This window comes from Natrix helvetica, assembly GCF_964273705.1.
Source record: "Natrix helvetica genome assembly, chromosome: 1".
NCBI lineage: Eukaryota > Metazoa > Chordata > Lepidosauria > Squamata > Natricidae > Natrix > Natrix helvetica.
Window position 1 is genome coordinate 234,097,855 of NC_138548.1, and position 22,674 is coordinate 234,120,528.

The window sequence follows — 22,674 nt, forward strand, 5'->3', positions numbered from 1 at the left end:
TCCTTCCAAGAGGCAACTTTCCCATCGAATGACTCGCTGCTCTAGACTGCGGAGACCCTCTCTGCAGTCTCTCTCGTCTGGCCAGACTAGAGGGACTGCAGAGAGGGTCGCCTTGAGTCTAGGGCAGTGAGTCATTCGATGGGAAAGTTCCCTCTTCCTCCGCCAGCCCTCCTTTGCTTAGGCTTCTTTGTCAAGAAGCGGCTTTTGGGGCTAATGGGAGAGGAGAGTGAAAAGAAAAAAAAACATACGAGAGCTTGCTGTGAGGCTTTAGCGAGCTCATCCTCTGAGGCGAGGCTGATCTAGCTGCTGCTGATTCTGCTTAACTGTTAAAAAAGCCTCAAAAAGTCCTGCCTCACAGTAGAGGGTGCTTTTTTGAGGCTTTTTTAAACAGTTAAGCAGAGTCATCAGCAGCTAGCTCAGTCTCGCCTCAGCTGTTGCCTGAGAGGCTGAGCGCGCTAAAACCTCACAGCAAGCTCTCGTATGTTTTTTTTTTTCATGATGAGAGGTGCGGCCTCACTTGCCTCACCTGACTGCATGTCACTGATGCAAGTAGTCTTCAACTTACAACAGTTCATTTAGTGATCAAAGATACAATGGCACTGAAAAAAGGTTAGGGTTAGGGACTTAAGACCTTTTTTCACACTTACAAGCATTGCAGCATCCCCATGGTCATGTGATTAAAATTCAGATGCTTGGCAACTGGTTCATACTTATGATGGTTGCAGTGTCCTGGGGTCATGTGCTTTTGCAATGATCTGACAAGCAAAGTCAATAGAGGAAGCTAGATTTATTCAACAACCATGCAATGATTCACTTAACTGTGGCAAGAAAAGTTGTAAAATGGGGTGAAGTCACTTAACAAAAGTTTCACTTAGCAACATAAATTTTGGGATCCGTTGTGGTCGTAACTTGAGGATTACCTGTAATACAGAGATCCTAGCCCTTACTCTATCTTTCTATTTCTATTATGCTACATAATCTACAAATAACTCTGGATAAATACAAAATGGCTTTTGATTCCATTCTATTTCGTTATTTTATTTCATAGACTGAGTTCACGCCTAAGTTTCTAGGGGGCTAAAGTTTGATTTGTTAAAGGTTTCATTAGATTCCAAATATTTGTTCTTTCTTGCCTGGTGTTTATTCATGACAGTGTGGACTTTGTGTTTTCATGCAGGTTTTTCATTTCCAAAAATATGGAAGATCCTTCAGTTTGTCAGAGATAATGTCCGAACCATTCATTTTATTCTTGCTTTTTGATATTGTTTTATATATGCTGCTGACTTTATATTTTGACAAGATTGTCCCTGGTAAGCATATGGTGACAAATGTATGATGATTAGCAGACTGCCTTTCTGCAAATTGCATTTCAGGTGTACTTCTCAGGAATTGATCATATAAATTAGTACTGCAGTTTGTCTGCAAAAATCTTTATGAAAAAGGAAATCCATGTTTTTTTTAGATTTATTTGCTTATAGTGCATTTTAATTTCCTACATACTGTACAATTTGTTCCTTCAAATCAGTGATGGGATTCAAATAATTTAACAACTGGTTCTGTGCCCTAATGACCAGCTGGGTTGGTGTGGCTCGGGGGTCATGTGACCATGTGGGCGTGGCCAACTCAATGTCATTCAGGTGACGATGGGCGCTTCACCTTAGCTGTTACAATGTAATAAGGGTTAACCAGAGAGGCAGTTTCTGTAAGCAGGGAAATAAAGATAAGATTAGATTGGAAACAATATCAGAATGTCTCCTTCCTGCCTTCCTTACAGGATTAGCCCTGTAAAGTGGGAAAAAACAAAAGGAGATTTCTTCCAACAACTGGTTCTCTGAACTGCTTAGAAAGTTAACAACCGGTTTTCCCAATATGTGCGAATTGGCTGAATCCCACCACTGCTTCAAATACAGATAGTCTGCATTTTAGATCTTTGTTCCCTATTCTATTTTCATCCAAAATCTCTTTAAAAACTCAGTACAAAATGCACAACCAAAATGATACAGTGCCTTAATTCTGACATTCAGGATAAATTTAGAATAGTACATAGGTGCGCTCCTTATCATTGCCAGCGAGGGCCGCCAAGAGGATTATTAAGTACTGGAACAAGACTAATATGCCCCCCCCCCTCACCTACACATGGACACATAAATTAATAATGTCAACAAAACCATCCTTTTGTTGATGCAACCATAGACTTAGATGCTGAGCTAATGCTGCAATAAATCTTGTTCCAAAATAATCGATAAGGAAAGCAAAATAATGCTTGTTTAACTTCCCTCCAGACAAGCCAATTTTGGTCATGTTTTTCATAATTTAAGCTTCAAAATGTTAGAATACTTTCAGGAAAAACCAGTTTATAGATAGCAAATAGATTTTAGGAAATGTTTTAGTCAACATGATCTTTAAAAACAAAGTTTTCTATATCCAATTGGGAAGGCACATCTGTTATAAGAAATCCAATATTAATTCCAGTATTTGACCTCCTCTTCTCTTCACTATGTCTGCCATGCTCAGATCCTGTAGACAGTGAAGTACTCTCATCACTAACATTCAATTGTTTCTCTAAATCTTTAAATTTACTTGATCTGATGTTTCTTGAAAATCCAAATTGGCCTCTTGAGATTCTGACCTTTGTTTCAATTCTGTACTTGTTTCACATTGTTCTGAATTTAAAATTTGATTTTGGTTAGTTTCTCTTGTTGATATGATATGAAATGATATAGTGCCTTAATTCTGACATCCAGGATAAATTTACAAAGGTGCACTCCTTATCACTGCTAGTCATTGAAAAACAAACTTTGTGATCATTTTGTAAGGTAGATTTACACTTTTGCAATGGCAGTATCCTTTTACACTTCCCTGCATATAATTTCTTTTAATCTTTTATGGAAATTAAGCATTTCCATAAAATTAAGAATTATTTGTTTGGTAAGAAAGCCACTTCTAATTATAATGTTGCCTGACAGAACCTTGGGCTTGTTTGTTTTTAAGTTTGTTTTAATGCTGCAAGCTGTCCTACAAGTGAAACTGCCATTCATTACTATTGAAGGATACATATAGGAAAAGAGCAGGCTGAGCTGGAAAGCGGAGTAAAACATGTTATAAGTTTGGAGTCATTGTATTGCCACCCAGGTGAATTCCCTTGATTCTTATGTACAGATAGTAATAATAAACTATTCTGTGCTTTGAACTCAATGAATGCTTCTAGTCATTTGCACCTGCCAATACATTTCAGAATGTATTCTACCATAATCAAATATTTTCTTTGGTTGGACTATTCTGGTGCTTCTCCCTCAGTAAGCAATCAGAGATTATTTGATTGGTCCACCCAAGTGCTTGATGGATTCTCTTGATTTTCCAAGGATGTTTAAAGAATGTCCTGAGATTCTGATGGCAGTTTAATTTTAAGCCTTATTTACCACTAATGAGCAAGTGACAACAGCCTGGGTAGGATTAGTCCTGAGTAGCTTGTGCTGTTCATTGCTCCTGGGTGTTTGTATATATTTCAGTTGATTTATTGAGTTGCTCCATGAAATGAAGTAATAGAAGAGATACCAAAAGCACCGTTGTAGAAAGATCAGGAGCAACTATGATTGAATGCATATAGTACTCTGGATTAATCTTACAGTTTAGTGATAAGAGAAGCAATAACATAGCTTTGTCCCCATTCTTTTTTACTTCTATGGAGTCCTGCTCAGTTAGAATAGGCACAAGTCTTTCTGGTTCCAATTCTTCTGTCTTTTAAAAAGAAATTTTTAATGTTTTCAGTTTTTCAAACAGGCAACTTGTGATCTTGTTTGACTGATGATGGATGGCTGGAATGTTCTTGCTTGTGTTTGTAAGAATGTATAGTTATTACAGACGTATGAGAATTTGATGTTCTTTAAAAATATCTTTTAGACAAATATGGGCTGCCTTATCCTCCCTTATTTTTCTTGAAGAAGAACTATTGGCTTAAATCAAGAAAGCCTTACACCAATGATGTTCCTAGAAATGAACAAAGTCATGGAAATATTTTCAGAGAAAATATTGAACCTGTGCCTCCTGAATTTGATGGGAAGGAAGCCATTCGGTAAGAGACTAGAAATATGGCATTGAATATTTGGAGTTGTTGAAGGTATTCTAACAGGACCATACTGTAAATTTTTCTTATTCATAAATCTTGCCTCAACTTGAATGTCTCTATTCAAGACAATCTAGACAGTGCATTCGGAGAATATTAAGGGTCTCCTTCAAAAAAGTAAACTAAAATAAGAAATATATCACTACTGAAATCCAAACTGGATTCATGTAATTCATGTAATATTTCCAGTGACATGACTAAAGTTAAGCATAAGATTCATGTATTGCTCAACCCCGCCCCCCCTGGAGTGGTGCATTGTAAGATCACATTTATGAGAATAATATATGAATATTTAAAAAGTTCAACATTTCCCTTTTTTTTAGATTAAATAACATTAAAAAAACATATAAAGTGGAAAAAACACACACAGAAGCTTTGAGAGGTAAGAAATATTTGCATGTCTTAATCCTTTCCGCTTAATTTTCTTCCTTCAAATTCAAGAAGGATTTGCTCTAACATAGTATTGGCTTTGAATATTTATGCTGCCCTTTAGTTTGAAATTTAACCCAAGAATCAGCCTTAAGAATGCTTTGTACAGATAGTCCATGCTTGGCTGTCCATGATAGCACTTTGTTGACATTGCTGCAACTTCCTGTCTAAGGATTGTCAAAATTACAAATATCCAAAATGTTGGGAGATTGTTTTAAAAAGGCAGTAGAAAAACCTTATTTTGATATAAGATTTCATATTTTGGGGGGTGAAAATGCTGAAATCTTGTAATATGTTAAATATGAGCACTAATATTTCGTGAATATTTTTCAGATGTCCAGAGGGAAACAAACATTCATGAAATTTGACTAACCTCACAAAATTACAGTGTTTTAAAACTTTAAAACATGAGTGGACCAAAGCTTTTAGGTGACATGGCATAGTGGAATCTGACACCTGATAAAAGATTGCTGACAAACATGTAATTTCCTCTGGAAAAAAAATCTTGAGGTCCTCTTCAGCGGGTAGTACATAAAGTTCATGCAGTTTTACAAGGTCCATCTGCATCTCTTTTCCTAGGGTTTCCATCAGCATCCTAACTGGCAATAGATGCTGAGAGGAAATCACTAAGCTCTTATAGAGAGATGCACAACAATTTGTTGGGAAGATATATATAAAGATTCCCAGGAAAGAAGAAAAAATTATTATTAGCTGAAATTTATTACAGGGTTTGGGACAAAAATACTGTTTTTGAGATTATGCTCATTGAATAAAATACCTGAATGAACTAGAAAATACTTTTCTTCTACAAGGATTGGGCAGGTTGACCAAGGATTTAAAATGCCCATTTTGCAGATAGCATTTTGAGATCATGGACTGCCTAGAAACAAGAATCAATTGAGGCACATATTGAACTTGATTCTTTGCTTAGCTCTAAGCTGTCTTTTTATTCTCAGCAAATCCTTCAGAACTTTTGCTTGGTTATTTTTATCAATGGCAGGGCAGTGCTCAGTGAAAACCAAAATCAGTTTAGAAAGCAGCTTGCATTCTTCTCTTGAAACTTCATATATCGCTGGACTTTTAGAGCTAACACATGTTCTTCTACATTAGGCTTGTCTTTGGATATCTATGAAGGGCAGATCACTGCAATTCTTGGTCATAATGGAGCTGGAAAAACAACATTGATAAACATCCTTGGTGGACTTTCTAAGTCAACTGATGGTAAGAATTAGACTTTAAGAAGAGGTCAGATGCAAGTCTAATCCCAATCTAATTAACATAAAAAGAGTTCATCTGGACCAGACGATGGAGCAATCAGCTCACAATGGCCAACCTCATCCTTCTTGGCAGCCCCAACTAAGATATGGGGGGGAATAGTCCTCTCTGCTGTCCAGTAAATGGCATTCAGAGGCAAGCTACCCCTACAGTTTATCATGATTACAATCCTCCATTGTTAATCCTCATGAGCCCTTCAAATTGTAATACAATCACCTAAACCACTGAGAATCAACACAAACAAACACCAGTTCCATTATGTACTTTGTGCAAATTTACTCTCAAGCATGCTTAGAATTTGTAGGCTTAGTTTTGTTTTTGCTTCATTATATTTAAGAAAGTAGTTCATAGATTGTTTGGGGATTTGCTTCCCTGAGAATTAAGGGCTTGTTCTGTCCCCAGGAGGTTTTCTTCACCCAGTGCAGTTTTTCCTCTGGCTCATTAAGGAAGGAGATCTTTTGCTCTTCCCCTGCAAATTATCTCTCTCCCCAATGTATGCTCCTCCTTTCACCTCCTTTCTACTTCTCCTTTGTACTGGGACGAAGAGATTCATTAGGGCAGGGCTTAAAGATACTTTCCTAGGTAGAATAAAACTCTGGAAACAATCTTTTTGAACATTGTTATTATTTCCATACAATGAGAGAACATGCATCATCCTCTATTAAAATATTACACAGGGTTAAAACTCACCACATACTTTTTTTTTTGGTTAATGCTTACAGGTTCTGCAACCATTTTGGAGTACAATATCACTGAGAGGAAAGAGATGGAACAAATCAGGCAATTTAGTGCTGTGTGTCCACAGTTCAATATTCAGTTTGAATATTTAACAGTGAAAGAAAATTTAAAGACATTTGCTAAAATAAAGGGGATACCATCCAGTGATATAGAAAATGAGGTAAGCATATATTCAGAAGAATATAACTGAGTCGGGGTTGAAAAGGAGAGAGGAATAGGCAAGAAAGGTACAGAAACGCAATTGCTTTATAGCCATGTCATCAGGATTCTCGAGCTCACCTGGGGGAGCAAACCACAGCAGTTCTACTTAGTAAGCAATAGTGACTATAGTGAAAAACAATCTCTGCTCTTCAAATAAGTTAAGATCCAAACCCTTATAAAATGTATGCCTATTGATAGAATGCACTTTCATTTCCAATCAGCCGAGACTGAAAAACATGCTAAGAAAATTAACAGAGTTGAATATGAATGGGGCTTCCAGTGGAGACGTCACAGTGGTGCCGGGAAAAGAGAACGGTCTCCATTCATAGACCCCAAATATTTTGCGTTTGTTGACCTCTCGGGGGCGCAGTGACCTCTTTGGAGAGCAAGTGGAATAGAGGGGAAGCCTGCAACAAGGTGAAAGGCGATCACCCTTTGCGATGAAGGAAACCCCTGCCAACCCAACGCGAAAGTGTCTGTCATTGTGTTATTGTGGACCCAAGGCCGTGACAGGCCAGAGAGACTGAAGAAGAGAAGATTTACTTAAGAGACTGTGACATCTATTTGGTCGAAATCCCAGAGCTGCAATGGCAATAATTGACTGTAAAATTAAGTCCTAGTTATTCAGAAAAGAAGATAGCTCCAACTGAAGTGGGATTTCCCTGAAGAACAAGTGGTGACCCAGCAGGAGGAGCAGTGACTCAGCATACGGAAGTTACCATAAAAACTGAATAGAGGAGAAAGGGCAAAAAATCTTGAAACAGAGAGATCAACAGGAGAAGGAAGTGGAGGAAGGGGGAGTGGAGAGAGTGATTCAGTGAGCCTGAGCGACAGGAGAAAAGTAAGAAGGGTGAGGAACGGCGAGTGTGGGCTTCCGCGAACAATGGCGGCGAGAGGGAACTGAGCAGATGAGTATCAGAGACGGAAGCTGGAGGAAGAAATTGACGTTCTTAAATGATGGAAAGAGAGAAGAGAAACATATAGAGACCAAAATTAAAGCGGAGAGGGAGCAGAGGGACTTGGAGTTGAATAAGTAGGAGGAATGGATTAAAGAGGATAAAAATAATATAATAGGATATTAACCAAGGACCAAGGAGGAGCAAGGAAAAACAACTATCTGGACATTGATTGTAATGTTACCAAGGGACCAGCTATTCATTTATCAAATTGACTAAGAATATTTAAAGAAATATTTATACACATTTAGCATAAATATAAAGTGGTTACGTAAGTAACCCAGGAACCAACAATCAGAACCAACTAACTGTCTATACCTAAAATTATATTACACCAGGAATTATATAGTTATTTATCTATTTACTTACATCTTTACTCATATTATTGAAACTGAGATTTGTGTTTATATTTATAGTTTTATAGATTGATTGATTAACTGAGGTACTAATATCTATCCTTACATCTTTACTTACAACTAAATTTATATACATACTGATTACCTTATAGATTTATATTACCATATATTATGATTAACATATAAAATATATATATATATATATATATATATATATATATATATATATATATATATATATATATATATATATATATATATAGAATTTTTATATCTATTATATGCATATCCATATCTACAATAGCCTTAATTATATACTGAATAACTGGATCAGATTAAATTGACTAATAGCAGAGATATATATTAATAATATACTAACAGCACTACAAGCTACTTGGTAGTAGCACGGAGAGGAACTATTTACAGGTAAATAGTTGATGGTAATTTGGGAAAGTATTTATATAATTCTTGGAGAACAAAGTAAAATAAAAAAACAAAGAAATGACCAGTGTTACAACAACAACCCTGAGGACAGGGAAAAAAGCTGCATCAAACCCAACGATAACAATGGCCATGGCATCAAACCAATGAACAATCAAAGAGAGAACACAGAGAACACCAACACAGTGCCAAATATGCAAATGATGCAGACCACCTTGTTAATGATCCAGGATACAATGGTGAAGTTACAAGAAACAATGTCAAAAAACCACAGAGAAATGAAAAATGATGTTCAGAAACTGCACGATAAAATGGTGTCAATCCAAGAAGCAATCCAGAAAAATGAACAAAAAAATAAAACCAGTGGAAACCAAAATGGAACAAACTGACCAAAAACTGGAATTGGTTGACCAAAAGATGACAGCACTGAACAAGGATTTAGAGGACTCACTAATCCATTTAGAAATGGACCGGGCAGCTTTTTACCTAAGATTTCAGAACATGACAGAGGCCAAAGAGGAAGACCTAGGACAGATAATGGCAGAGTAAATCACTGAATCACTTCAAAGAGACAAACATGAAATTCTGAATGAATTGGATGATATCTATAGAATCCAAACCAACTATGCTAGGCGCCATAGACTGCCCAGAGAGGTACATATCAGATTTTCTCGAAAAAAGGTCAGGCACATAATATATAAAATAACTCGAGAAGAACCAATGGTATACAAAGATAAGGAAATTATCACCCTGAAACAAGTTCCCAGAAGAGTTCGAGAGCAACGAAGAGATTACTGCTTTTTGGCCTCACAATTGAACAAACGGAACATACTGTTTAGGTGGCTACTCCTGGAAGGAATGCTTGTCTCCTGGCAGGGCAAAAAGATCAAAATTGATAACTTAGCTAAGACCCAGGAACTATATGATCAATTGATGGGAGTAGAAGAGGACTATAGTAGCAGGGCGGAGCTGGAGAACACAAGTCAAGAACAACAACAACAACAACAGGAAGCCAGAAGAGAAAGAACACTAAGAAGAAGGAGGTATAAGGACCAACAGGAGCCAGAAACCGGTAGATAAATAGGAGAATGGAAGAATTGAAATTACTATCGATTAATGTTAATGGACTAAACACATTGGTGAAAAGGAAACAAATATTTACAAAATTAATTAAACAGAAAGCAGATTTTGTGTGCCTCCAAGAGGTACACATTAAAAAACAAGATGAAAAATACTTAGAATATAATAAATTGATTTAGATATAATAATAAATCTATGCAGATCCAAAAGGAAGAACATTAATGATGAAAGTTATAATAGTGCAAAGAACAATATTGTTGGTAGTTATCTATGCTCCTAATAAAAACCAAGGAGAATACTACAAGAAAATATATGAAAAGATTATTGAATCGGCAAGGGAACCTATGTATTGTGGGTGACTATAATGGGGTAGTGGATATTAAAAATGACCATACCAGTGATAGAAAGAACAAGGCAAAAGGAACATACTACCAAAAACTTTTTTAAGATGACAGATGAATTGAACTTGATAGATATGTGGAGAAACTTTGCACCCAAAAGAAAATAAATATACTTTTTATTCTGACCCCCATAAATCATGGTCGAGGATGAACATGATATGGATGAACAAGGAAGTAGGTAAAGGGATAGAGAAGATAGAGATTTTCCCAAACACGTGGGCAGATCATAACCCCCTTGAAAAACATGGAGAGGCCAAAGAAAAAAAGAAGAGAAGATGAACATTAAACCCCCAGATTTTAAATGAGACGGAATTTACACAAGGGATCACAAAAGAATTGACACTGTTTTTCGAAGAAAATTAAAAAACAACATACCTCACTATCAAACCTATAGGATACAACGAAAGCATATATAAGGGGGATAACAATAGCATACATGGCAAAGAAAAACAAAGAGAAATGGAAGCAGCATAATATATTAAAGGAAGAAATTGGAAAATTGGAAAACCAACTCCAAAAAGAATTACGGAGTGAACAAAATAAAGAAATATTGGCTCTACCAAAACATAAATTAAATATATTAGAACAAGATGATATGGCAAGAAACCTAAAATTTACCAAACAAAACTTTTTCGAGCATGCTAACAAGACAAGGAGATGGCTAGCGTATAAATTGAAAAAAAGAAAAAGAAGGAAGGATAATACAGCAGCTATACAATGAAATGGGGGATTTACAAAACAATGAAGATGAGAAAAAGAGGATCACACAAAAATATTTTGAGAATCTCTATATGCAGTAAGAAATAGTGAAGGATAAAATAAGTAATTATTTGAAGGGGAAAGGGTTGCCACCACTAGAAGAAAAGACCAACAGAACACCATTAAAAGAGAAAAGAACATTAGAAGAATTGAAAGAGGCAATCCAGAAACAAAAAAACATTAAGACCCTGGCACCAGATGGCCTTCCAGGGGAAATTTATAAAACTATGGGTGAATTAATAGAACCATTATTATTGGAAATGTGTAATGAAGCGTTGAATAAAGCAAAACTACCAGAATCGAGGAGGGAGGGCTCTATCCCGTAAAATAAGGGATGTGTTGATATAAACTTGGGAAGACATAAGGAGAAAACACAATATGAAGATCCCCGGGTGGTTATCCACCATAGAGGCTATGATTTATCCCAACACATTAGATATAGGTAAAATGTATAATGAAATTTTAGATTGCGAAGGGAAACTCAAAAACGATCAGCCCCTAAAAGAACAAGGAATACGTATTGACTGGTGGCCATATTTACAATTACAATCGAGATATAAAAAGGATGCTGAGGAATATGGATTCGATATTCAACCACAATAATTAGATAAACTCTTGGTAGGCCCAGAGGGAAAATTAATAACCAAAATGTATAATTATTTACTAAAATTTGATAGGGCAGAGGAGGTTGTAAAAGAACCAATAATTGCCTGGGCCAAAAATTTTGGACACAACATAGAATTAGAAGATTGGGAGACAATTTGGAACAAAAATTATACAATTATGAAATCCGTGGCCTATAAAGAAAATCAATACAAGATGTTTTACCGTTGGCATGTAGCGCCAGCCAAGATGTACCAAAATTTAAACCCAAGGTGCTGGAAATGCAAACAGGGACAAGGTACCTTCTTTCATTTATGGTGGTCATGCCCCAAAGCGAAAAGATGTTGATTGAAAATACAGAATTCGCTGCAGGAATTAACTAAATGTCAAATAGAATTCAAATCAGAAATGTTTCTCCTGGGGATAATCAATGCAAAGTACAATAGAAATGTAAAATACCTAATGTTACATATAATAACGGCAGCAAGGATTGCTTTCGCACAGTATTGGAAGAATGATAGTATTCCGCCAGAGGGGTTAGTAATCCAAAAAATACATGAGTGTGCAGAAATGGACAAACTCACATTAGAGTTAAAGGGAAAGGATGATTCAGAATACTATGCGGTATGGGAGAAATGGTATGAATGGATAGACAATAGAAATAAGAAATGGAAATGTACATAGGGTGAGAACGTTTGGAAATAGAAAGTATATAATGTATTCAATATTGATTCCAGTTGTATGGATAATGTCACAGATCTGTTAAGCTTGTGATAGAGATATGTATGGAAAAATGTGCAATAAAATATTTGCTTAAAATGAATATGAATATACATTGTTATTCTTTATAGGTAGAAAAAATACAGACTCTCCTGGATATCAGTGCCATTCAGAATACACAAGCTAAGAATTTAAGTGGTGGACAGAAACGAAAATTGACTCTGGCAATTACTTTCTTAGGACAACCACAGGTAAAAACCACCCATGGGAGAAAAAGTCTATTGCACACATTTTTCCTTCTTTCCCTCCCTTCTTTCCTTCCTTGATTTGTATAGATTATAGAAGTCCCTAATTTAAACATGTACTTGCAGAATTTTCTGTATATACCGGTAAGTTGATTCCTTTCTTCTAGTAGGAAATAACTATTGGAAAGAAAAGGATTTAGTATACTCTTCTCTGGCTTTATTTCTTTGAAAAATAGAATTCTATTCTCAGAGGTTTCTTAACACTTGCTTGAGCTTTTTGTGAAAAGGGAAATGTTCTCATCTGGATTAATTTTATTTATTAAGTTATTAGTTGCCAAAAAAATAGATTTCATAAAGGTTATTCTCAAGCCAATGGATTTTCCAATTTTCTCATTTAATCATAAAGAATAATTGAACATCTATATTGAATGATATTTCTCAATATTATATATAACATACATATAATATATGTAACCCTCAATTTATGACCCCAATTGAACCCAAAATTTCCATTGCTAAGCAAAACAGTTATTAAGTGAATTCTTCCCACAATTGTTAAATGAATCACTGCAGTTGTTAGGTTAGTAACATGATAGCTAAGCGAATCTGGCTTCCCCGTTGACTTTGCTTGTCAGAAGGTTATAAAAGGTGATCGCATGATCCAGGGACAATGCAAAGGCCATAAATATGAGTCAGTTGCCAAGTGCCCAAATATTGATCATGTGACCGCAGGGAAGCTACAATGGTCATTAAAGGTGAAAAATAGTCATGTCACTTTTTTCAATGCCATTGTATCTTTGGATGGTCACTAAACGAACGGTTGTAAGTCAAAGACTACCCATGCAGTCTCCTCCCTAGGCTAAACAATATTAAACAGAGTAAAGAAAAGAAAGAAGCCAAAGAAAATAAGGAATAACAAGAAAAAGAAACAAAATGTAATTCAAACTAATTTTGATCACAATTTGCTGTATTTCTCCATGCTTCTCTGCCCCTTGCAAACCATTTGTCATGGTTCTGAATAAAGCTCCGCGCCAGTTCAAGTCTCTGACACTGTTCCTTTCTCAAAGATCCTGTTTATTGGGCACATCATATTGGCATGTTCAAATGTAAAGCCAACTCTGAATAATTCCTGCGCTTTGGCATAATTAATTGATAGATACTGGCCACCACTGGCTAATAGGTCACGTCAGGCAACCAAGCAGGTGATGAGCTTCTTATGCCCTCCTGCTGTTGCTAAGTTTCACTGGGTTAGCCTTGGTGCTCAGGTGACTTATTGTTGTTCTGCATTCCATAAGTCCCCCTCCTCCCCTATGTGGCACCTAAAAAACAAAGCAGAGAAAAGGATGGATTCAGCTAATGTCATTTCTAGAGTTGACACCATTCTTATATTTCTGTCTGTATATAGTGCTTCATACATGGTTTTGTCTTACAGTGGTTTTTAAGCATTTCACTCCTTTTGAGGATATATTATTAGTTCCATCCAACACAAATGTGCTACCTTTGAAGTATACAACCTTGAACTTTCTACATGTATGAAACATTCTTTAGTCCAAACCTATTCAGGTTTCTCTAAATTTGATAGCATAATTTCTCTCCCATTCATTTCTCAATACGATTGGACTTAAAATACGTACTTTTTGTACTTCTCACCTGCAGGTTTTATTACTAGATGAGCCAACTGCAGGATTGGATCCTTATTCTAGACATCAAGTATGGACTCTCCTAAACGAGCAAAAAGCAGGTCGAGTCATCTTGTTAACTACCCAGTTCATGGATGAAGCGGATATCCTCTCTGGTGAGTAGATCTTCCTATAATAAAGCAATGCACAATATAGGAACAAGCATAAAATAAGAGGAATAGAGGTATATTACTTCTGTATATGTTGTGAGGCCTCTTTCTGTTTCTATTTAGTAGAAGAAAATTCTTTTGAACTGCATAGATAACTGCTTGATATAGCATCCTAATGCAAATGTTCCGTGTTCCATAAGTTTGGGGCCCACTTTAGACATTGTGAAGCCCCAATAAAATGTTGGATGCTAAATCTTCTAAGAGCTGTGGGGGCGCAGTGGTTAGAATGTAGCATTGCAAGCTAACTCTGCCCACAACCAGCAGTTCAATCCTAACTGGCTCAACTCAGCCTCCCATCCTTTCGAAATCAGTAAAATGAGGGTCGAGATTGTTGGGGACAATATGCTGATACTGTAAATCACTTAGAAAGGGCTGTAAAGCACTGTGAAGCGGTGTATAAGTCTAACTGCTGTTGCTAGTGCTACTTAATGAATGTTGTTTAATGAATTCGATCTGATGGTTTTTTTTTCCATACTAAGCTCACTCATCGCTTCTTCCTATCTTCTATCTTCAACAAGTTTGAAGGCCCACTGCCACTTGTCCCCTTCATTCTTTTTTCCTTGCAGTCCAACAAGGAAATTCCTTCTTTGCATTCATTTATAGCACAATGATTGAGGTGTTCTCTCTCAAGGATTTTCATCCAACAGGGTACAGTTTCGGAGTCTAATAACAAAATTACTATATGTTTTCATAATTTTATTTTGACTTTCCTACTAAAAAGTATTTTACTTTGGGAAGCAAGTTCAACTTCAAGAATTAGGTTGGACTGATTGTAGTTTAGCTGGGACAAGTCAGCGATCACCGTACTGAAGCAGGAATTTGGAATATGGGAGATTCAGGTTGGACATGCACTATGTAGGCTTATCCTATTGCAAGGGAACAAATCTGCATTTATATAGCAATAAAAATCAGTTACAAAACATAGGCTTTTCACAAGGAATAATGGATGTTGAAGTAATATTTGTTGCTTTCCTTTTGCTGACTTACTTTTCTAAAACGCCCATTCGTTCTACAGTTGGAATTTGGCATAGAGGGCTTTGTACCGCTAAACAGATAACAACAAAAACCTTATTGCTTGCTGTTTCTCTAGATCGCAAAGCTTTCATCTCCCATGGCAGCCTGAATTGTGTTGGCTCATCTCTGTTCCTGAAGAAAAAGTGGGGAATTGGCTATCATTTAAGGTACTAGAATTATGACAGCATTGTGTTTTATTTGCTTGGCGATGGTGGTTTGTTTCCTATCAATTCTAGGCAGTCTGTGTGCAAGTGGCCCTCATTGAGGATACTGATATTCTTAGAATCTATAAGTTTCTATTAAAGTTTGAAGACAAAATGGTAATTGAGGAATATATAAATCTAAAAATAAAGAAATGGACAAATTTAATAGATCTATAAAAACATTTTTAGTTTGAGCGAGGAACTGAAATGCTACATAAATCTGCTATTAATTTAACAGCTCTGTTTAATATGGGATCTTATAGAATTTCCAAACTAAAACTCCAAGCAATCTTAACCCTCCCAATTAGTAATGAGGGGTGCTGGGAGATGACATTTAGCTATATAGTTAGGATGCATCTATGAAAAAGTGTATTTAATGAAACGTGATATGGTGCAATAATCATATTTCTATGAATGAGGGGGAAGAGGGATTGAGATAAAATATCAAAAAGATAACATCACATTATGTGTTTCGTAGCTACAGGATAAATACTAAAAGAAATTAAATACTAGATTTAAATTTAGCCAACTTTTAATAGATTGAATTTGGTCAGAAATTAACAGATTCTTACTTAATTGATTTCCCCAAATATAGGAACCTCTCAGTTTAGACAATTTTGTGGGAAATGTGATGCATGTTAAAGCTGAGTGTCCATTAAATCAGAATATTTTATGCATTGATATTTTATATAATTTAGCATATTATAAGGATATATTTTATATGTGCATGTATATGTATTTAAATAATTCATTTGATTGTCCATCTTGCAGTTTGTGATTCTGGATGGCTTATATAAGGTTTATAACAAAAACAGAATATAATACATGAAAATAAAAATGAGCTCCATAAATTCAAGTGTTTATTTACTGGGGAAAAATGCAACTTAGTCATTGCTGCCTGCCTGAATGTTTGTTTAACATGCACAGGATGCAGATAAATGAAATTTGTGATTCTGAAAGAACAACGTCACTGGTTAAACACTATATTCCTTCTGTGAAATTATCAGGACAACGTGAAAATGAATTGAGATACATCCTGCCTTCAGAACATGTGAATAAATTTCCAGGTAATTTTTGAGTAAATAAAAATGAATTTAGTTACTCTTTTCTGAAAGAGCCCATATAGTTGAAGTCACACAAATTTAACTTGCTTTCTATTATATGCCAATGGACCTAATTAAAATTATGGTGAACTCTTACAACAGAATAAGAGAACTGGAAAGGACCTTAGAGGTCTTCTAATCCAACCATCTGCTGAAGCAGGAGACCCTATATCATTTCAGACAAACGGCTCTCCAAACTCTCTTAAAAACCTCCAGTAATGGAGCACCCACAATTTCTGAAGGCAAGCCATTCTACACATTCACACCCATTTCTTTTTATTTCTAGGTTGGGTCTCTCTTTCATAACTTTCCATCAGGGGTGAAATGCTACTGATTCGGGCTGGTTCATCTGAACCACTAGTAAAAAATACTATCATTTCACCCAAACTGGTAGTAAAAAAAAGTTTTAAAAAAGTTCGATCGAGCGGCACAGCTGATTGTCACACAGCTGATCCTCAGAACTTTTTAAAAGCACTTTTTTACTATCAGTTCAGGCGAATCAATAGTAAAAAAGTGCTAAAAAAAGTTTTGACGATTGTGTGGTATAGCTGATTATTGGAACTTTTTAAAGCATTTTTTTTACTACCAGAACTGGTAGTAAAAAAAATGCTAAAAAAAAGTTTTTTTAAAAACTTCCGACGATCAGCTGTGCGACAATCAGCTGTGCCGTGTTATTTATATTCCTAGAAAGCAGGAAATCTTGCTTTCTAGCGAATCTAAATCGCATGGCACAGCTGTTTCCTCCCTCGCTGTTCTACTTACCTTTGGAGACTCAGAAAAGTCTTCTTAGCACCTGCGGTGAGCATGCTTGCATGCACACAGGAAGCGAACAGGTAGCAGACTTCAGAGGATTTCACCCCTGGATTCCAGCCATTGCTTCTTGCCCTGCCTTCAAGTGCTTTGGCGAATAGCTTGACTCCCTCTTCTTTGTGGCAGCTCCTTAGACCTCAATTTAAAACCTTATTTTAAATTAGAAGGACAAATCAAAGTCAAGCATGTGATTTGTTTTTGTCCACTCAGATTTGTTCAGTGAAATCGATCAACAGACAGATCTAGGAATAGTTAACTATGGAGTTACTATGACAACTTTGGAAGATGTCTTCTTGAAACTAGAAGGAAATGAAAAAAATTGTGACGGTAAAGTATTTGGAATATCTTCTGCTGTAAATACTTGAGAAAAAAAGTTTTTTTTATTTTTTTAACGTACATATAATATAATCCAAAGCATACCTATACATCTTAACAAACATTTTTGTGTATTCAATAGTATATCAATTCTTTTGCCATTAAGCCTCTTCTATTTTTGTTTGCTCTTCTGCTTTCCATACACCATATTATAGTCTATTTCGTCTTCTCCTCTCTTTCTCTTTTCCTCCCTATCTTCTTCTTCCCTCTACCCTCTCTCTCTTCTCTACTTTCCCTTGCTCTCTCCCTCTCCTCTCTTTCCACACCTTTCCTCTCTCCTGCTTTTTCCCTCCCTTCTACTTCCCTCTCTCCTGTCTCCTTTCTCCCTCTTTCGCTTTCTTTATCTCCCTTCCATTCTCTATTTTACATGGTTTATTTCCACCTTATAGCAAACCCCATTTAATATCAATGGAATTGATAATTATATTCCCAACAAAAGAAGTGAAAAAAGTGTTTTCCATATTGCTAGTTTTTTCTTTAAATGTATACCTTTATACGAATTCTAATTGTTTCCTCTCCTCTCCCCCCCCCCCCTCATAACAACCTCTTTTTTTGGATGCAGTGCAAGACAGATTCAAACTTCCCGCTATCTTCATCATGCTGTTACATATTTTTGGATCATTAAACGCCACTATTTTGTTTCATCTTGTAATTTTAACTATACATTATTAGATGTATTTCCACATTTTCCCTCCATTTTCCCCCCTCTTCTGATAACTTTCCCAACTAATATTTTTCTTATTTGTAACTCGGCATAATCATTTCACCTTCCATTATTGATACGTATCAGCTGGCTTACTATCTTTATTCACCTTAGTTAATTTACCTTTAATTCTTTTTTGCTTATAATCCTTTCTATATCATACACACATATTACATTTCAGTGTTACAGTTAATTAAAGTTCGCAATAGTATATGCTTTACAAACATTTTCCACCTTCCCCCCTCTCATCTACCAATTTATTAATTTCCTTTCCATTTATTTTAAGAAAATCTTAAATCCCAATCTCTGAACTTTTGTCGTAACTTCTTCATGATTTCCTTTTGTCTCCTCAGCCTATTTCCCCTTTTTCTTTTCTTATTATATTTCCCCCCGTAGTGAACTCTTTTCTTTCTTTCATCATGCTGCCTGTCCGTTCCATTCTTTTCTTTTCTTTCCTTTTCCCTTTTTTTGTTTTTTTATTGGGATACGTTCTTCCCTCTTCTTTATGTCTCTATTAAGTCCAATGAGATCCTTTATCTGCTTATTATTTCTCTCATTCTTTCTTGCTTTTTCTATCATAGGGTGTTCAATTTCATTTCTTTCCATAAAATTCAAATTATAATCCTTTCTCAACACAAATGATTCACGCATAGTTTTCAACATTTTACATATTTCTTTAAGATCCCACCCCTCCATAATGCCTGACTTTAAATTTGCTATTTTCCTTCCTCAGATCGTATCCCAGCTACTGTAAGTACCTTAGGGTAATAATTGAAGAGAAATTGCGAAGAGTACAATGAAGAGATTTGGCTGTGAGAAGCTAGAAGGGAGGGATGAAGGTTAGAAAATGAAGACTTTCTTCAACTGAAATAAGCACATTGATTGTATGTTGAAAATTACCTTAGATTATGGAGTCCATCATGAAGGGGAAGGAGAAGAACCAGGAAAGGATGAAATGGAACAGGATCTGCTGTTATTGTCAGAGATGGGAAAAGTGACAGTGAAGGGCTTAAAACTCTGGAGACAACAAGTTTGTGCCATTGCAAGAATGCACTTTTTAAATCTCAAGAGGGAATGGAAAATCTGGGGAGCCCTGTGAGTGATCTATTAGTTATATTTGAAGCATGCTGAATGTGCAATCTTCTTAGGGAATAAGGGCCAAAATATATGCCTTGATTGAAGTGAAAACTTGCCTGCATGAATCTTGAACAAAATAAAGGTCTTCCTCCCATGTTCTTTCCTTTCTCTCCCTTTCTCTCTCTCCTCTCTTCATCTCCTTCCCTCTCTTCCCCATTCTTCCTCTCCCTCCCTCTCCCTCTCTCTTAATGATCATTAAAGGGTCCAAGGATATAAAAAAAAACCTCCAAGGATGAAGACCAATTATGATCTCAGAGAGAGTGAATGGATGATCCCCTGGTTATTTGTTCAAATAAAAAGACAAAAACCTAAGATAAATTTTTCCTATAATCCTATTTCACTCTGAAAATATCAGATTTTGTTAATTGGGTTTTTAATCCAGTGAAGTTGCTCTGTCCATGTTACTCGTTGACAAATTATACATTTTTGTAGAAAGTACAGCTACTTTTCCTCATATAAAGATACTATAAAACTGTAAAATATACAAAATTATGGGTTGGGGAAGACTTGCTTTGTTTACCAGGATGCCATTGGCTTCATGTACAGTAAACTATTTTTTAAAACAAATTAAGATTTTTAAATAGATAGGGCTGCAATTAGTTTTCCTCAGTGGCTCAAAACTCAGGGGAATTAATAAAGATCACTTTTCCTCTAAATAATGTTGTTCTCACTGTGCCCAGTTTAATAAACTAGAATGCCTAGTTTAATAAACTAGAATGACACTTGTCGGATTTCACATCTGTATTATGCTTAATTTGTATTTCTCTTTTATTACAGTTTACTAATTTCTGGAATCATTATATTACCATATATAATTTATACTGCTTACTTTGGTGTTTCGTTGACCATGCATTATGCAGAGCTTCATCCTGGGTTATACTTTCAGCCGGGAAAGTGGGAATTCAAGGAAAACTCTGGACTTCTGATCCTTAACAACACAGGTAAGGGTGAGGAATATAATGTTCTTTTTTCATAGTATTTATATTACAAATTATAAACATAATGATAAAAACTAATAAGAAATAAACAAAAGAAAAGAAACAACAGAAACAAAAAAATCACTATATATTGAAATACAACAAATATTCTTTTCTTCCTATATCCCATTCTTCTTCTTTTTCCTGTGCTATATCCATCATCGGACATTGGTGATCCATGTTGGTGATCCCACTTTTATCAACAGCCGCACGAAAAAGTGCTGCTGAGTTTTGTCTAAACCAGTCCCTTAGATTTTGATATATCCCATATCTTATCTATAAACAAATCCTTAAAACCTTGTTTCAGTCCTGATCAGCAAAACTCCATTAAGGGTTATCAGAGATAATAACATTTTAACCATGATCAAATAAACCAACTTTATATTCCTTCCTTTTACTTCTAACCATCTTGAACTTTTTAGTCCCTTCGAGTAATGTCCTAGAACTTCATTTCTTTTAGTTTTTTCTTTGTCCCTTCTCATAAAAATTTTCAAAGCTTTAACAGGCCTCTTTTGTAAATCCAATATAAAAAAACAATTCAAGTCACTCTCTTGCTTTATTTATACAGTGCTTTTATGTATTAAGACATTTGCCAGTTTCTTTTTTATGTCCATATGACATATTTTTCTTATCATCTTTATATCCAGTTGTTTTTAAAAAAACGTTCAAATCAGTGTCAGTTTTGCCAGGTAAAATTTGTTCCTCTTCCATAATGTCTTTTAAACTACAGTCTATCTATAGAGATAGATATTCTCAATAAACTGATTTCTGTGTCCATTGTTCAAAAGCATCATTCAATATGTCCAATGTTAAAATAGTTTGATTTACACCATATTTATAAGTCAGATGTGAGCAATCTCCATTGCTTGTAATCTTTAGTTCCTTCTAGTTCCTGCTAGTGCCCAATTTTTAAAGACTTTTTTTTAAAGAATTCAGAACAAAAACATTTTCCCATGGCAAGGATTCTTTATAATTACTTCCAAAATCTCACTAAATAGACAGACAGACAGATTTAGAATTTAATAAAGGTAGAGGGTCAGAGTTCTCCATCCTAATCTACATTTAAATGTGAATGGAGTATTAGGTATGATTATATTTAAATATTGTATTGTTGATTATTTGGTACTCTCTTCTTTGTTTGGAAAATAAATACGCCATAAATGTATCTTGTCCCTCTTTGTTTTATTTTCCAGGTGAAAAAATTGATAATTTTGTCCAGGCAGTAAAGAATCAGAACATTCTGATGGATGTAATCTCAGGTAACAATATCGGTGACCAGCTGGTTCACAATGGGGCCATACAAGTAGACATCGAAGAGAAGGTAACATTGAATTCTTTCCCTCTTTTTGGAAAATGAAACAAGGGATTTAATGGAATTGATTGTGGAGATTATAACTGCCTTTTAGGAATATATTTTTAATTATATATTAAATAGAATGAATATATATATATATATATATATATATATATATATATATATATATATATATATATATATATATATATATATATATATATATATATATATATATAATTTGAATTAATATAATTTTATTATATTTAGGGTTCAACCATGTTAGTAGGATATCAAATTTAGAAGAACAGAAAAAATGATTGTTCCTTGCTTTTACAGGTAGTCCTTATGACTATGAATGAGCCTGGAATTATGGACATAAGTAGTTAGAGTCATAAGTCGAGGAATTACGTGACAAAATTCAACGTTATAACCTTTCTTATTGACAGTTGTTAATCAACCACAGCAACTGCTAAGTGATTATGATAATTGTTAAACAAATCCATTTTCCCTGAGAGGTTTTTTTTTGCCAAAAAGCCCCTCAAATTGCTGCAAATATCTGTAACAGTGAGCTAGTTGCTGAGCTCACCAAATGTGATCATGTTACACAGGGTGGGTTTCAATTTTTTAACTACCTATTATGTGGGCATAGCCTATTTTGTGAGTGTGGCTTGGTGGTCATGTGACTGGTTGGGTGTGACCAACTTGATGTCACTCGCCAGGAGATATCATAGATTGGGTAAAATGTGGTGAAGCTCACTTAACGCTCTTGTTTAGCAACCAAAATTTGGGGCTCAATTGTAGCCATAAATCAAGGACTTGCTTTGCCTCTCCTTTCTGGCAATTTTCCTCTCTGTTAGAGGCACCAAAATATTGTAAGGT

General features: G+C 35.4%; 1 protein-coding gene across 2 annotated transcripts in view; it reads left to right on the forward strand.

Moving 5' to 3' along the window:
- Positions 1–22,674, forward strand: part of LOC309399160 (ABC-type organic anion transporter ABCA8-like) — a 79,642-nt gene that overhangs the window by 25,735 nt on the left and 31,233 nt on the right. For both annotated transcript variants that reach the window (XM_081966707.1, XM_081966708.1), the window contains 13 exons: positions 1,178–1,310; positions 3,901–4,072; positions 4,447–4,505; positions 5,663–5,773; positions 6,550–6,725; positions 12,214–12,333; positions 13,984–14,122; positions 15,267–15,357; positions 16,321–16,460; positions 17,517–17,633; positions 19,290–19,479; positions 20,299–20,462; positions 21,692–21,819. In XM_081966707.1, coding sequence (XP_081822833.1) covers positions 1,178–1,310; positions 3,901–4,072; positions 4,447–4,505; positions 5,663–5,773; positions 6,550–6,725; positions 12,214–12,333; positions 13,984–14,122; positions 15,267–15,357; positions 16,321–16,460; positions 17,517–17,633; positions 19,290–19,479; positions 20,299–20,462; positions 21,692–21,819 — 1,740 coding nt within the window. The remainder of the gene's footprint in view (positions 1–1,177; positions 1,311–3,900; positions 4,073–4,446; positions 4,506–5,662; positions 5,774–6,549; positions 6,726–12,213; positions 12,334–13,983; positions 14,123–15,266; positions 15,358–16,320; positions 16,461–17,516; positions 17,634–19,289; positions 19,480–20,298; positions 20,463–21,691; positions 21,820–22,674) is intronic.